The sequence below is a fragment of the Mustela lutreola genome, chromosome 1, assembly GCF_030435805.1.
Source record: "Mustela lutreola isolate mMusLut2 chromosome 1, mMusLut2.pri, whole genome shotgun sequence".
NCBI lineage: Eukaryota > Metazoa > Chordata > Mammalia > Carnivora > Mustelidae > Mustela > Mustela lutreola.
Genome location: NC_081290.1, coordinates 233,728,302 through 233,741,561, shown reverse-complemented (window position 1 = coordinate 233,741,561; position 13,260 = coordinate 233,728,302). Strand labels below are relative to the sequence as shown.

Below are 13,260 nucleotides of genomic sequence, written 5' to 3'. Positions count from 1 at the left end.
ATATAGTTTACTTCTACCTAACCTTATATATAACAGGGATATAGTTCTTCCTTAGGCTTGGAAATGAAATGGAAGGAGGGGAATCCAGTGGGGAAAAGGAGAGAGGTGCCTGCACAAATGGGTATGCATACACATCCTCTCAGGTGCTGTGGCTAGGCCCCCTAGAAAAGGAGATGTCACAGTGTGAGTCTGAAATAGTATAGCTCTAATAAGAACAATGACAGGACTAACAAGGTAATACTTAAATATACTTTTCAGTGGTCTCAAGTCCCCCAAAATTATAATTATATAAGCTGATTGTGTCCCCACAAAGGGCTCAACCATGGAAGCTGAATCATTCAAACCTCAAAAATTAACTCTCCAGCACTAATTCTCCCCCACCCAAAGACCCAGGTTTCCCCACAGAGGTCTTGTGTTTCTGGGTCCTTCTGCTCTTCCAGGAGATATCTACCCTTTTCTGCTGGAAGCGCTTTAGGAGGCCCTGACGTATCTGCTTAGACTTGATGCAGTAAACAATGGGGTTCATGAAGGGTGGGACCAAGAAGTGCAGGTTGGCCATGAGTACTGCCAGAGCAGGATAGCTGTGTTTCTCTACTCGGTGCAGCACAGATAACCCCAGTTTGGGCAAATAAAAGATGAGAACAATGCAGAGGTGTGAGACACATGTGTTGAGTGCCTTGAACCTTTCCCCAGGTGATGCAATGCCCAGCACTGTTCGTAGGATCAGGGCATATGAGAGCATGATGAGGAAGGAGTCAAGGCCCAGTGACAAGAGGATGGAGACCAGGCCAACCAAGCTGTTGATCTGGGTGTCTGAGCAGGCCAATCCCACAAGGTCACAGTGTAGGCAGTAACAATGAGAGAGTACACTGATCTGGGGAAAAAGCAGACGTCGCAGGAGGATGGGTCCTGGGAGGTTGAGCAGGACAGCCCTCACCAGGATGGCAGCCCCCACTCTGGCCATGGCTGAGTGGGTCAGAATTGTGGCATAATGCAGAGGTTCCCGGATGGCAACAAAACGATCAAAGGCCATGGCCAGCAGCACACCAGATTCCACATAGGTGAAGGCATGGATGAAGAACATTTGTGCAGCACAGAGATCAAAGGGCAGCTCACGAGCACCCAGCCAGAAGAGCCGCATCATGGTGGGGAAGGTAGAGGCACAAAGTCCCAGATCAGAGGCTGCCAACATGGATAGGAAGATGTACATGGGTTCATGTAAGGATGGATCTGTGCGGATCAGGAGAAGGATGAAACTGTTACCCAGGACGGAAACCACACAGATGAGGTTAATGGGGATGGAAACCCAATGATGAGAGGCTTCCAGGCCTGGAAATCCAGTGAGGAGGAATGTAGAATGACCAGAAGTGCTGGTGTTGCAGGAGAACATAGTGTTTCCAGGAGGGAGTTGTCCATCCTACAAGTAAGAGACATTCATTCATTTGATCATCACTTATATAAAGTCCCTAATAAGTGTAGTATGGAAAGGAAAATCTACCCCATAACCCTTTCTTAGGCCATGAAAGAAACCTCATTCCCCTTAGAAGCCCATTTCTCTCCATCTCCTGGCTACTTTAGCCTTCTCTTTGGATATAGGGATAATGAATACATTGTAAGCATTGATCTCTGCTTACTGCTTTAGCTACTCAGTATCTTTTCTTGAGCCTAAACAACCTTCTTTATTCACTTAAGCTATACTCAAAGGCCTATCTCCAGAGTGTCTCCTCAAATTAAATAATGAAGAATGGAGAATAATTTTATGTCAAGATTTAGGTATTATGGTATTATGAATAAGCAGAAGAGACTCCATTTTTATTTACTCTTAGAGGCAGGTTTTCCACAGCCCAATATACAAACAACACTATTAACAAACAACACTAGAAAGGACACAGGCACACAAAGGATGTATTTTCAAAATCTCTGTCTGAGGAGGCTGGTTTTGGTTTTTCCTCTAGTGCTGTATAAAACCAACATTTTCTGTATTTCTTTTCTGGAAATTCCTTTGGGGCCGCATATAGGTTCTTTTGAATGTGTTCAATAGCGACAAATTTCTCTCCTGAGAAGATGGGTTGACTTAAGAGTAAGTATCCAAGAGTTCTTCAAGCTAAGTCTGGTAAACAAAATAGGAACTCAGATGATGTACTTCTGTTAAAATGCCATCTTCCCCAGGCCCATCTCCACCTCCCTGGCTGCTTGAAGCTTCTGACTCTGCTTTTGAGGCAGTCCTATGGACATGGACTCAATAGGAAGGCACTGTGCTCTGACATATCTCTTTCAGCCCTCTTGCCATAAAAGCTCTTATGATAGCCCCCAAGTACTTTGAAGTTCTCCTTTGTGTGGGCAGAAGGGTGAGGCTGACTGGCCTGAGGGTAACCACCTGAAGAGTTAGAGCAGCTGAATTTCCAGAACCCCAGGATTAATAAAGTTAAGCAAGGAGGCCAGAGTGTAGTGTGAAAGTTCCTCTGATCCCATAACTTCCCATCACACCTTCAGACTCTCCATTCTCTCCAGATTCTCTCTTCAGCAACAGCACTGCATCTTCCCTGTGTCTACTAACTTCACATCTGTTTGCATTATAAATTGAATGTCTCACAGAAGCACAAACTGTAATTCCCCTACTTTGTCCCCAGGGCTCACCCTCTAATACCTGCCAGGCCTTCCTTCCATTCCTGTTATCCATGAAATCTCCCGGGGAGGGGGGAGATCTTTTTTTTTTTTTTTTTCCCCACTCTAACACATATTCCTCAAATCAGATCCCAATGAAACTACAAATTGTCATCATTTCTCTAGATATTTATGCCTCCTAACTGTCCTACTTTCTTCAGTCTTTCTGTATCCATTATCAAAATTTCCAACAGAATTCTCAGAAAACTTTTAAAAAGGGAAGTATGGACAATTAAATGAGTACATGCATAGAGAGGAAACAGTGATCAGATTTGTTATAGGAGGATGTCTCCTATCATAACTTCTTTTAATGATCTGGCCCCTCATTCTGAAGGATCAGGTCTAAGTAAGATCTTTATACTGGGGCAGAGAGGGAGAGACTTTGTCCATGCTAAATCTGTAACTTATTCTATCACCAGTTCCCTAAGCATTATAAACACTACTCATAAGATATCTTTCTACCAGCAAATTTACTATACTTGTTAATTCTTTTTTTTAAAGTATATAAAACACATAGAAAAGCCTACCTGTAATTAATTGTCAAGATTGAATTTCCTTGAAGTGAAACAGAACATTGTCAGCTCCCCAAGAACACTCTGGGACCCCTTCTGGTCACCCCATCCTCTCAATGATAACCACCTTTCTGACTTCTAATATCACAGATTAATTTACCTGTTAGAATCATGCAATATACACTCTTCTATGTGCCTTCCTTCGTTCAATTTTGTCTATTTGCTGAAAGGATGAATAGATGACTTGTCTTAAAAGCACTATCTTACTAAACTGACTTTCTGTTCTATGCTAAGCACTGTGCTAGGAAGTGGCATATAGCAATGAAAATTCACATAAGGCAGGGATAGACTAAAGGAATGTGGTTTTGTCCCAATGTGAGTGTATATGGATCCACCCATCAGTCTCTGATGATGATGATGATGATGATGGTGATGATAAGAACAGTTGCTATCATTTATTGACCATGTACCAGACACTGAGTAAGGATGTTACCTACACTCATAACAATAAGATGAGTCTCAGGTTGACTAAATTGCTGTAAGTGAACGATCCTGATCTCAGCTCAGCACTGATTCTCAAGACAGTGCAGTAGACAGTTTACAAAACTTGTCCTAATGTCAGGCAAGACATGCATTATCTGATAGACCAGAGCCCAAATGGAGGGGCTTTTCCCCTGTTCAAAAAAACACAATGGTCTATTCAGCAAAAGAGCAGCTTAGGGACCATCCAAAGCAACACTTTTGCCAACTGCCATTCCATATAGTGTCATTTTGTACAAAGCTTCTGTCCATAGCAGAGTGCAATGACAACCACAAGCCCACAGTCACACCTGAGAATAAGTCAGTGTCTGACATCTCAGGCACGTGGAAGCTGATCTCTGATTCCTAGGGATCTGTATATCAGTGTGCTAGTGTTAAATCTACTCTGCTCTACCCCATTTTTCCCTTTTTTTTTTTTTTAAAGATTTTATCTATTTATTTGACAGTGAGAAATCACAGGTAGGCAGAGAGGCAGGCAGAGAGAGAGAGGGAAGCAGGCTCTCTGCTGAGCAGAGTGCCCGATGCGGGACTTGATCCCAGGACCCTGAGATCATGACCTGAGCCGAAGGCAGCGGCTTAACCCACTGAGCCACCCAGGTGCCCCTCCCTTTTTTTTTTTTAAGATTTATTTATTTATTTATTTATTTGACAGAGAGAGAGAGATATCACAAGTAGACAGAGAGGCAGGCAGAGAGAGAGAGAGGAAGGGAAGCAGGCTCCCTGCTGAGCAGAGAGCCCGATATGGGACTCCATCCCAGGACCCTGAGATCATGACCTGAGCCGAAGGCAGCAGCTTAACCCACTGAGCCACCCAGGTGCCCCCATTTTTCCCTTTTTGCTATGCTCCTTGCTTTCTTCCTTCTCCTTCATAGTTCTTTTTTCTTACAAAATAATGTAAAAGTCAGAAATAACACATTGGCCTTTTATAAATGTTCAATACACATATTGCTGGCTTAATCCTCAACCCTGTGGAGAAACCCTTTTTCCATTTTCTGATGAAAAAAACTGGGGTTCAGAGGGGCTAAGTGACTTTGCCAAGGTCTTGAAACTAGGTTGTGGATCTGGGGATTTAAATCCAAGCTGGCCTAAAGAGAAAGCTATTTGCTCAATTGCTTTATACAAGGAAGAATTGTTCTGGCACTTTATGATTATTAGGTGCCCAGCCCTCAAGACAATTTAAAGGCCAGTTTTTCTGTCCCCTCCCTCCAAAGCCACTTCCTCTAAAGCAGATGCAGAAGTTGGACACTGGAATGAGGTCCCCCAATAAAAGCAGTCTTCAGATCAGTCCAGCTAGACCGTTCTGCTCCAATCATTTCTAGTTTTTCTAGCCTTTTCACACAGGTTGTGACTCATCCCCTGGAAGCAGTGGCCAAGTCCCCTTCCATAGCCCACCTGCACCCAAGACCCAAGAGTGTTGTGGTGGTTGATACAGGGAGGCTGCTCCCTCCTCTTCCACTCCTGTGCTGCAGGAGTAACAAGGAGTTCACCAAAAAGTAGTGTTCAAAGGACAAGAACACTGACATCACAGAGCATGAACACAGGGAAAGATTATAAACTGTTTAGCACATGGTAGGCACTGAAATGTAATAACAAGCATATTTCACATTCATTATCTCATGAAGTCTCCCTACTTCCAAAGCCTATTAGTGGCATCACACACACCCCTTCTGGAAATGGAGAAATAGTCTGAGAGATGCAGAAACTTGACAGGGACCACACAAAAGGTCCGCAGAAGGCCAGCTTCAAGCTCCATCCATTTGACTCCAAAGTTCATGTGGCTGTCCATTCCTCAGAATTCTCACCTCTAAAATCTTTGAAAATAATATTTATCCCTTGAGAGTATTGTAAAATGAGAATGCATGCAAAGCACTTAGGACAGTGCCTGGCACATAATAAGCACTTAAAAATGATAAAAGCTAATATTCGAGTATTAACTGCTTTGTAAGGTGGTTATTATTATCATTCCCACTTTGCTATGTGAAAACTGAGCCCCCAAGTCATTGAAAAACTTTCTTAAGATCATGAGGTAAGAAAGTGGATGAGCCTGGGTTCAAATCTAAGCAGTCTGACTCTAGAACTGTCATTTTTGAGCACGGTGTTATGCTGCTGCTTTGTGCTAGCTAGATTATTAGTGCCACAGATGTTCATCCCCAAAGAAGCTCAGGACTATAGATGTATGGGATCTCCTTGTTTACCACCCTTGCCTCCTCTCCAATCACTTATAATATGCATCAATCTTGAATTTCCCCCATAGAAAAATTCTAAGTTTATAAGGGGCCCATGTGCTTATTAACTGTCCCTGTGCTGCATAATGCATAAGTTTAATTATAGGCTCATGGTTTAGGAAGAAGAACTTTCTCCTCAAAGTAGTAGTCTCCTGAGAAAGCAAAGGAGAAACATGATAATACTGTATCTGGAGGGGCGCCTGGGTGGCTCAGTGGGTTAAGCCGCTGCCTTCGGCTCAGGTTGTGATCTCAGGGTCCTGGGATCGAGTCCCGCATCGGGCTCTCTGCTCAGCAGGGAGCCTGCTTCCTCCTCTCTCTCTCTGCCTGCCTCTCTGCCTACTTATGATCTCTCTCTGTCAAATAAATAAATAAAATCTAAAAAAAAAAAATACTGTATCTGGAAAGAAAAAAGAGGGAGACAGAGAGGGAAACAATGCAGAGCAGATCCTTCTGAGGACGGGGGTGGGGAGGGACAGAATTAAACTACACTTTCTGCCCCTCCGCAATCTTCCTCATTCAGGTTCCAGAAAGAATTTTTCTTTCTCTAGTCAGGGAATTCTGTGCCCACATGGCCTGTAGCTGAACTATGAGCCACTGAAAAGAAATAACCCAGCTTAGAGATGATTGGAGACACCTTCCTCTACCCCAAAAGATTTCTACGGCAACCAGGCATCAGTCCCCAGCACTCGAGGTGGGGATGTAAAGCTTTAAGCCTCTGGATTTGCCAGCTAAGTCCTAGGATTGAAGAAGCCCCAGGCCTGGGGCCAAGAGGAAGTTTATGGAAAAATCAGCTTTGGTATGGACAGCTCTAGTCTAGCAGAGACCAGCATCTTGGAACTAGGGATCCGAGTTTTCCACAAGCCCATGATGCTGTTTTGCTGTAGTCAAAATTAGCTCTATCACTGCTCTGCTCAGAAATAAGCTTAGCATAAACCTGCCTGGGCCACACAGCTATAACTGGGCAGTCACAAATTGCAGGGTCTCTAACTCCCCAGAAATAACTCAGGCTCCTTCCACCTCCAGCTGCTTTCTAGCTGTTTGAAGTTGCTATTGTGATTTATGAATGAATGGGGATGTGTGGGGAGATTTCCTGCCCTCCATACATCTTTCTTCCTCCTACCACATATAAAGAGAGATTCTCAGAGCCTATAGCTTCAATACAGGACTTAGATCCCAAATGCTATCAATGAGATTGCAGTGAAATCTGAGTGGAGGAATAAAATCAGAGTTCCTCCAAAGGTTTTCATTTATGTATCAATTTAGGATCTATATAGTAATAAAAATCATTAAGTAAGTCTGATTCTATCAGTCTTTTCTAAATCACTTTAAATATTTTTGAACAGTAGATCCCCTTCAAATTTAAGTATATCTGTTGCCTGATTTCAAAAATTGGCAACTATGAATCCTTGATTAGATTTAACTGATGCTGTCTGGCTATTTATAATGAGATGCCAAGGTCTGGGATGGGGTGGGAATATCCCTAGTACTGAATGGTATTAAATTTTAAACGATAGAATCATCCTGGTATACAGGCCTGTACCTATCAATGTGTTATAACCCAGCCTTCTGTGATCTTCCCTCCAGAATCAACACACAAGGCAAAAGTGTCTGCGAAAGTGATCTCTCCAACTTCCTTGAGGGTTTTTTATAACATGACTACTGTATGTTCTATTAAAATTATGTGTCTTCTCACATTAGCATTTCAGAGTTTGGGACAGGCTGGCCTCTAACCTGTATTTTATTCTGGATGGGCAGTACAGAGTAGAAGTATATACCAATAGACCCAGACAGCTTGGGTTTGAATCCTGGCTTCATACTACTGATCAGCCACATGACTATGGGCAAATTTCTTAACCTCTCTGTCCTAATGTTCTGACCCATAAAACATAATGAGTACTTTTCTCATTGAGTTTTGGTGAGGTTAAATGAGTTCATCAGGAAATCATAATCTTTTCAATGTTTACTATGATTATCTCTTACATAGCTGACTGCCTTCTTGACTTAGAATGAGATGGAAAGTGACCCCTCCATACTGGCCGAAACTAGTCAGAATATGCTGTTTCAAGGGAGGTTTGGTCACAAACCTGAACCCCAGACTGAAGCAGAGTCCATCCCCTAGACCTGTCTTTGCCCCAAAATCAGAAACCCCATACTATGAGGCAGGAAATCTGTCAGATTCAGCCTGTCCTACAAGAAGCCTCTGCAGGTGAACCTGGAGATTCATCTATAGCTCATTTGGCCCAGATTTGGCCGGGTAATTGAAGACTGAGAAGGAATGGTGTTTCCTATTATCATGAAGTAACCATGTTTCTCAGCCCAGAACAGCAAGGAATGGTCTAGCTCAAAAGAAGGCATTGATTAATGTAATAAGAACTCATTACAGATGTCCACCCAAGCCTATTATGTTATAAGAAAAAGGATCAGCAAAAGCCTTAAAGTAACACTCATCTCTTGGGATTTGGAAAGACCAGAAGGGTGGTTGCCAGCCCTAAACATAGACTGTTCAGTGTGGCCCAGAGGCAGAAATGCTGAAACAGGCTGAAGCTATAAGGATTCCTCACCCTGGACCCCAGGTTTGACCTTCCAGTGCCAGTACTCACCATCGCTCCAGAGTGGGAATCTCTTTTCATCTGTTCCTCTGTTTGTGAAAAGCATTTTTTTGGCTTTGTCAGTAAAGACCAATACTTTATAATCCTCCTGATGGAATTAGGGGAATAACTGGTCTTCTGGGATCCAAGTGCAAATCCAAGAGATTTTCGTAGTTGAACTTCCTGAACCCCCTGAGTGCTGCTAGGCAGCTCTGGGACTTGGAACGAAGCATCAAGCAGAAAATCCTGATGATTTTTCATAGGGGGCATCAGAAGAATACTAAATTGTCCCAGATTGAGCACCTGCCTTTCCCAAAGGGCCAGCCCCATGAACAGCCTGGTGACAGATGAAGGCAGGTAGAGACCAAGAGGATAGTTAGAGACCAGGGCACCCAACTGTCCTGCTGGAGCACCAGAGGCCATGAAAAATTTCCATTTCTAGAAAGAATAGATATAAGTTCTTTCCAAATTCTCCCAAAGAGAAACCCAGGTAGTGTAGCCAAAGAGATGTGCATGAGTGCTTCATACATGGGGAACATGTTAGGAGAAAACAGTTCTCTTTTTGCCCATACCTAGGGAATGAAGGTGGTTGAAAATGAAGCTATAATGATGAAGCAATGTCTCTCTCTCCTGGTAATACCCTCTGAGGTCACATATCAAGCATGATGTAGTAGAAAAGCTGGGATCTATTTCTGGATCTGTCACTTACCAACTGTGTGGTAATGAGCAAATTAACCCCTTGAGCCTTTTATGCTTTACTAGGAATAATGCTTATTTCATAGGATTGTTAGAATTATGCTAGACTATGAAGGCATGCAGTAAAGGACTTGGCACATCATATAAGCTCCATAGACCCTCCTTTCCTTTCCAGTAGGAAATCGAGAACAGGCTTTCAGTAATGTCTGGACACCCCTATCTTGCCCATCCACAGGTCACATTCCCCCTAACATTCATAGAGGTTTGGGTAGGGTCAGGAGTGGGAGGGAGGTGGTTTAAATAAGCTTTTTATTTGAAGATATTTTCAGATTCACAGAAAAGTTATAAAAGCCATGTAGTTTCTATATATCTTCCCCCCTACTTTCCTTAGTGTTAACAACTTACATTTGTTGGAACTAAGGAATTAAGAGTGGTACGTTACTAGTAACTAAAGTCCAGATTTTAGGTTTTGACAGTTTTTCTATTAGTATTAATTTTTTGGTCCTAGATCCAGTGCAGAGAACCATAGTGCAATTAGCCATCATGTCTCCTTAGGCTCTTCCAATCTGTGATAGTTTCTCAATTTTTACTTGGTTTTTGTGACCTTGAGAGTCTTGAAAAATATTGGCCAGTTATTTTAGAATGTCAGAGCATTTAATTCACTAACTTCAACCATCCCCTCTTCCTTTCTCTCTAACATGGGAAGGGGGACGATATAGAGGTAACAGCCTACCCCACAGGATGTCCTGACTCCTCTTTATTCCACTCCAGGTCCTAGTGTGTCCTGCAGATTCAAGAACAGGACATTTCAAGGTTCTGTCTGCTTGAGGCCAATAGCATCTCCTGAGGTTTTCTTAGTGGTTTTCCCAATTAGGAGACCAAGCTCTCTCCTCCATGGGATGTACCCCAATATAAGGTTTTCCCATACCTACCACATACCCCTTTTTCTCATTCATTGAAATCTTAGAAATTTTTCAGTTTCTTGTGTTTCAGGCTCTAAAAAGTTGACATGATTTTTAATAGAGTCTTAACTATTTTTTTTAATTAACTATGTTGACATTTGGGCATCTTTCTTTTTTTTTTTTTTGCCCTTTTTTTTTTAATTTTTTATTTTTTATAAACATATATTTTTTATAAACATATATTTTTATCCCCAGGTCTGTGAATCACCAGGTTTACACACTTCACAGCACTCACCAAATCACATACCCTCCCCAATGTCCATAATCCCACCCCCTTCTCCCCAACCCCCTCCCCCCCGGCAACCCTCAGTTTGTTTTGTGAGATTAAGAGTCACTTATGGTTTGTCTCCCTCCCAATCCCATCTTGTTTCATTTATTCTTCTACCCACTTAAGCCTCCATGTTGCATCACCACTTCCTCATATCAGGGAGATCATATGATAGTTGTCTTTCTCTGCTTGACTTATTTCGCTAAGCATGATACGCTCTAGTTCCATCCACGTTGTTGCAAATGGCAAGATTTCATTTCTTTTGATGGCTGCATAGTATTCCATTGTGTATATATACCACATCTTCTTGATCCATTCATCTGTTGATGGACATCTAGGTTCTTTCCATAGTTTGGCTATTGTGGACATTGCTGCTATAAACATTCGGGTGCATGTGTCCCTTTGGATCACTACATTTGTATCTTTAGGGTAAATACCCAATAGTGCAATTGCTGGGTCATAGGGCAGTTCTATTTTCAACATTTTGAGGAACCTCCATGCTGTTTTCCAGAGTGGCTGCACCAGCTTGCATTCCCACCAACAGTGTAGGAGGGTTCCCCTTTCTCCGCATCTTCGCCAGCATCTGTCATTTCCTGACTTGTTGATTTTAGCCATTCTGACTGGTGTGAGGTGATATCTCATTGTGGTTTTGATTTGTATTTCCCTGATGCCGAGTGATATGGAGCACTTTTTCATGTGTCTGTTCGCCATCTGGATGTCTTCTTTGCAGAAATGTCTGTTCATGTCTTCTGCCCATTTCTTGATTGGATTATTTGTTCTTTGGGTGTTGAGTTTGCTAAGTTCTTTATAGATTCTGGACACTAGTCCTTTATCTGATATGTCGTTTGCAAATATCTTCTCCCATTCTGTCAGTTGGACATTTGGGCATCTTTCTGATGAAATTGTTTCTTTAGCTTTTCTAGCTCTGCATTCTGAGATGCATTCTTTGCCTTAAAGCTAATAAATATGGCTAATATTAGGTTGTCTCTCAAATCTGGAGTGGGAGGGAAGATGGTAAATGGAAGTAGATGGATGAAACCTAAGAGCAATTCCATCTGCTCCTGAGAGACTATTCTATTCACTCTAAAGTCTACATTATCTTGTAGTCTTTGAAATGGTTCGCAATATTGGGGTTCCACTTTACCTACAGATTAATCAGGTACCAATCCTATCCTAACTTATGCCTCCAGAAGAAAGTAAAGTATGTGTAAAAACTAAAATGGACTCTTTAGTAGACAAGAGAGAAATAGAGAAGTCTTTATATAAAGAAAATGTTATTTGAGTTGAGACTGAGAAGAGTTGGCCTTAAATATGTAGAAATAAAAGGCTTGCTGGCGGGGGGGGGGGGGGGTACCTGGGTGTCTCCGTCAGTTAAGCATCTCCCTTCAGCTCAGGCCATAGTCCCAGGATCTTAGGATTGAGCCCCACATCAGGTTCTCTGTTCAGCGGAGAGTTTGCTTCTCCCTCTGCCCCTTATCCTGCCCATGCGTGCTCGCTCTCTCTCTCTCTCTCTCTCTCTCTCACTCTCAAATAAAGAAATATTAAAAAGCCTTGCCAGGACTGTTGTTAAGATCATTGCATATGGAATCAAACAGGACTTAAACCCTTATTACTAAACTAGATACCCTGTGCCAGGTACCTATACTCTAAATGCATCAGTTTTAATTAGTAATAATTAAACCTATCCAGTGGCTATTGATCAATCTCTGCTCCAGTGACCTGTTGCCATTCAATGGACTTCTGTGCAAGGGTCCATATGAGTAGAGGTAAACAGAGAAGCCTCAGTGAGGGGAAGCCCATGCTCAGTTAGAGCCTCCATCCCTGCTGCTCTGGACAGATAAATAAAAGGCCAACTCTAAGCCTGAATTTTCACTATTTCTAGAAGAACCTAGATAGTCTTCTAGTGGCACATTAGTTGCATTGAACCAACAGCAATTTGTCCTCACAAAATAGGTAGTAATATTTCAAAGACAGATACATCTTCTCTCCTACACTGCTTCTTCCAGCACTACCATTTTTAGACTTAAACCATCAGGATATCCCAACATCACTTGTAACTGAGCAACTGACTTTGCAATTAAAGAATTCTGATAATAGGATTGCCCTATGGAATGCATTAGTCTTACAACATACACCATTAGCCAGAAAAAGTTGGCCCAATAAGACTATGAGATGCCCTGCTAAAGGCACAGCTATGACACCAGTTTGGAAACCCCAATGTATCACATAGGAAGGTTGTCCCATAAACTCTGATAAGTGATTAAAATCAACAAATATTTTTTCATATCTACTATATACACACACTTCAGAAAAATCAAGGGGCCCCTATTATCACCAAACTAATAGCTCCTTTATAGAACACTTTCTTTCCATCCCCCAATATAGTGCTCAGCCTGTTTAGTAAAAAAAAAAAAAAAGGGGGGGGCACAATGACAATGACTAGGACTTTCTACCAGAGTAAGCAAAGCTGGTTCTAATAAATTGGAATTTGCAACTATCCCTTGGCTCTGGGGCTTCTTCAGCCACTGATAAATAGAGGATGGGGTTTCTATACTGGCTGTAGTGAATTATCCTTATTACCAAGAAGAATTCAAGTGGTTGGTACATAATGGACCAAGAAGGACTATGCCTAAAACCCAAAATATACATTGGAGAGATTCCTAGTTATGATTGCCTGATGGCAACGGCCAGTGCATTAAAGACAAGAACATTAAGGATACTGATCCTTCAGGAATGATTTGGTTGACTCACCAGGAAAATAACACTGGAGGACTAAGGTACTGGCAGTGAGTGAGGGGAAGTTGG

General features: G+C 42.2%; 1 protein-coding gene across 1 annotated transcript; it reads right to left on the bottom strand.

The window, feature by feature from the left end:
• Positions 1–352: 352 nt before the first annotated feature.
• LOC131833737 (olfactory receptor 51G2-like) lies at positions 353–1,390 on the bottom strand. Its single transcript, XM_059177445.1, has one exon. It carries the CDS (start codon positions 1,388–1,390, stop codon positions 353–355), a length of 1,038 nt encoding a protein of 345 aa, XP_059033428.1.
• Positions 1,391–13,260: the final 11,870 nt, after the last annotated feature.

Coding starts and splice junctions, on each gene's coding strand:
- LOC131833737 (XM_059177445.1), bottom strand. CDS start 1,390: ATGTTCTCCTGCAACACCAGCACTTCTGGTCATTCTACATTCCTCCTC.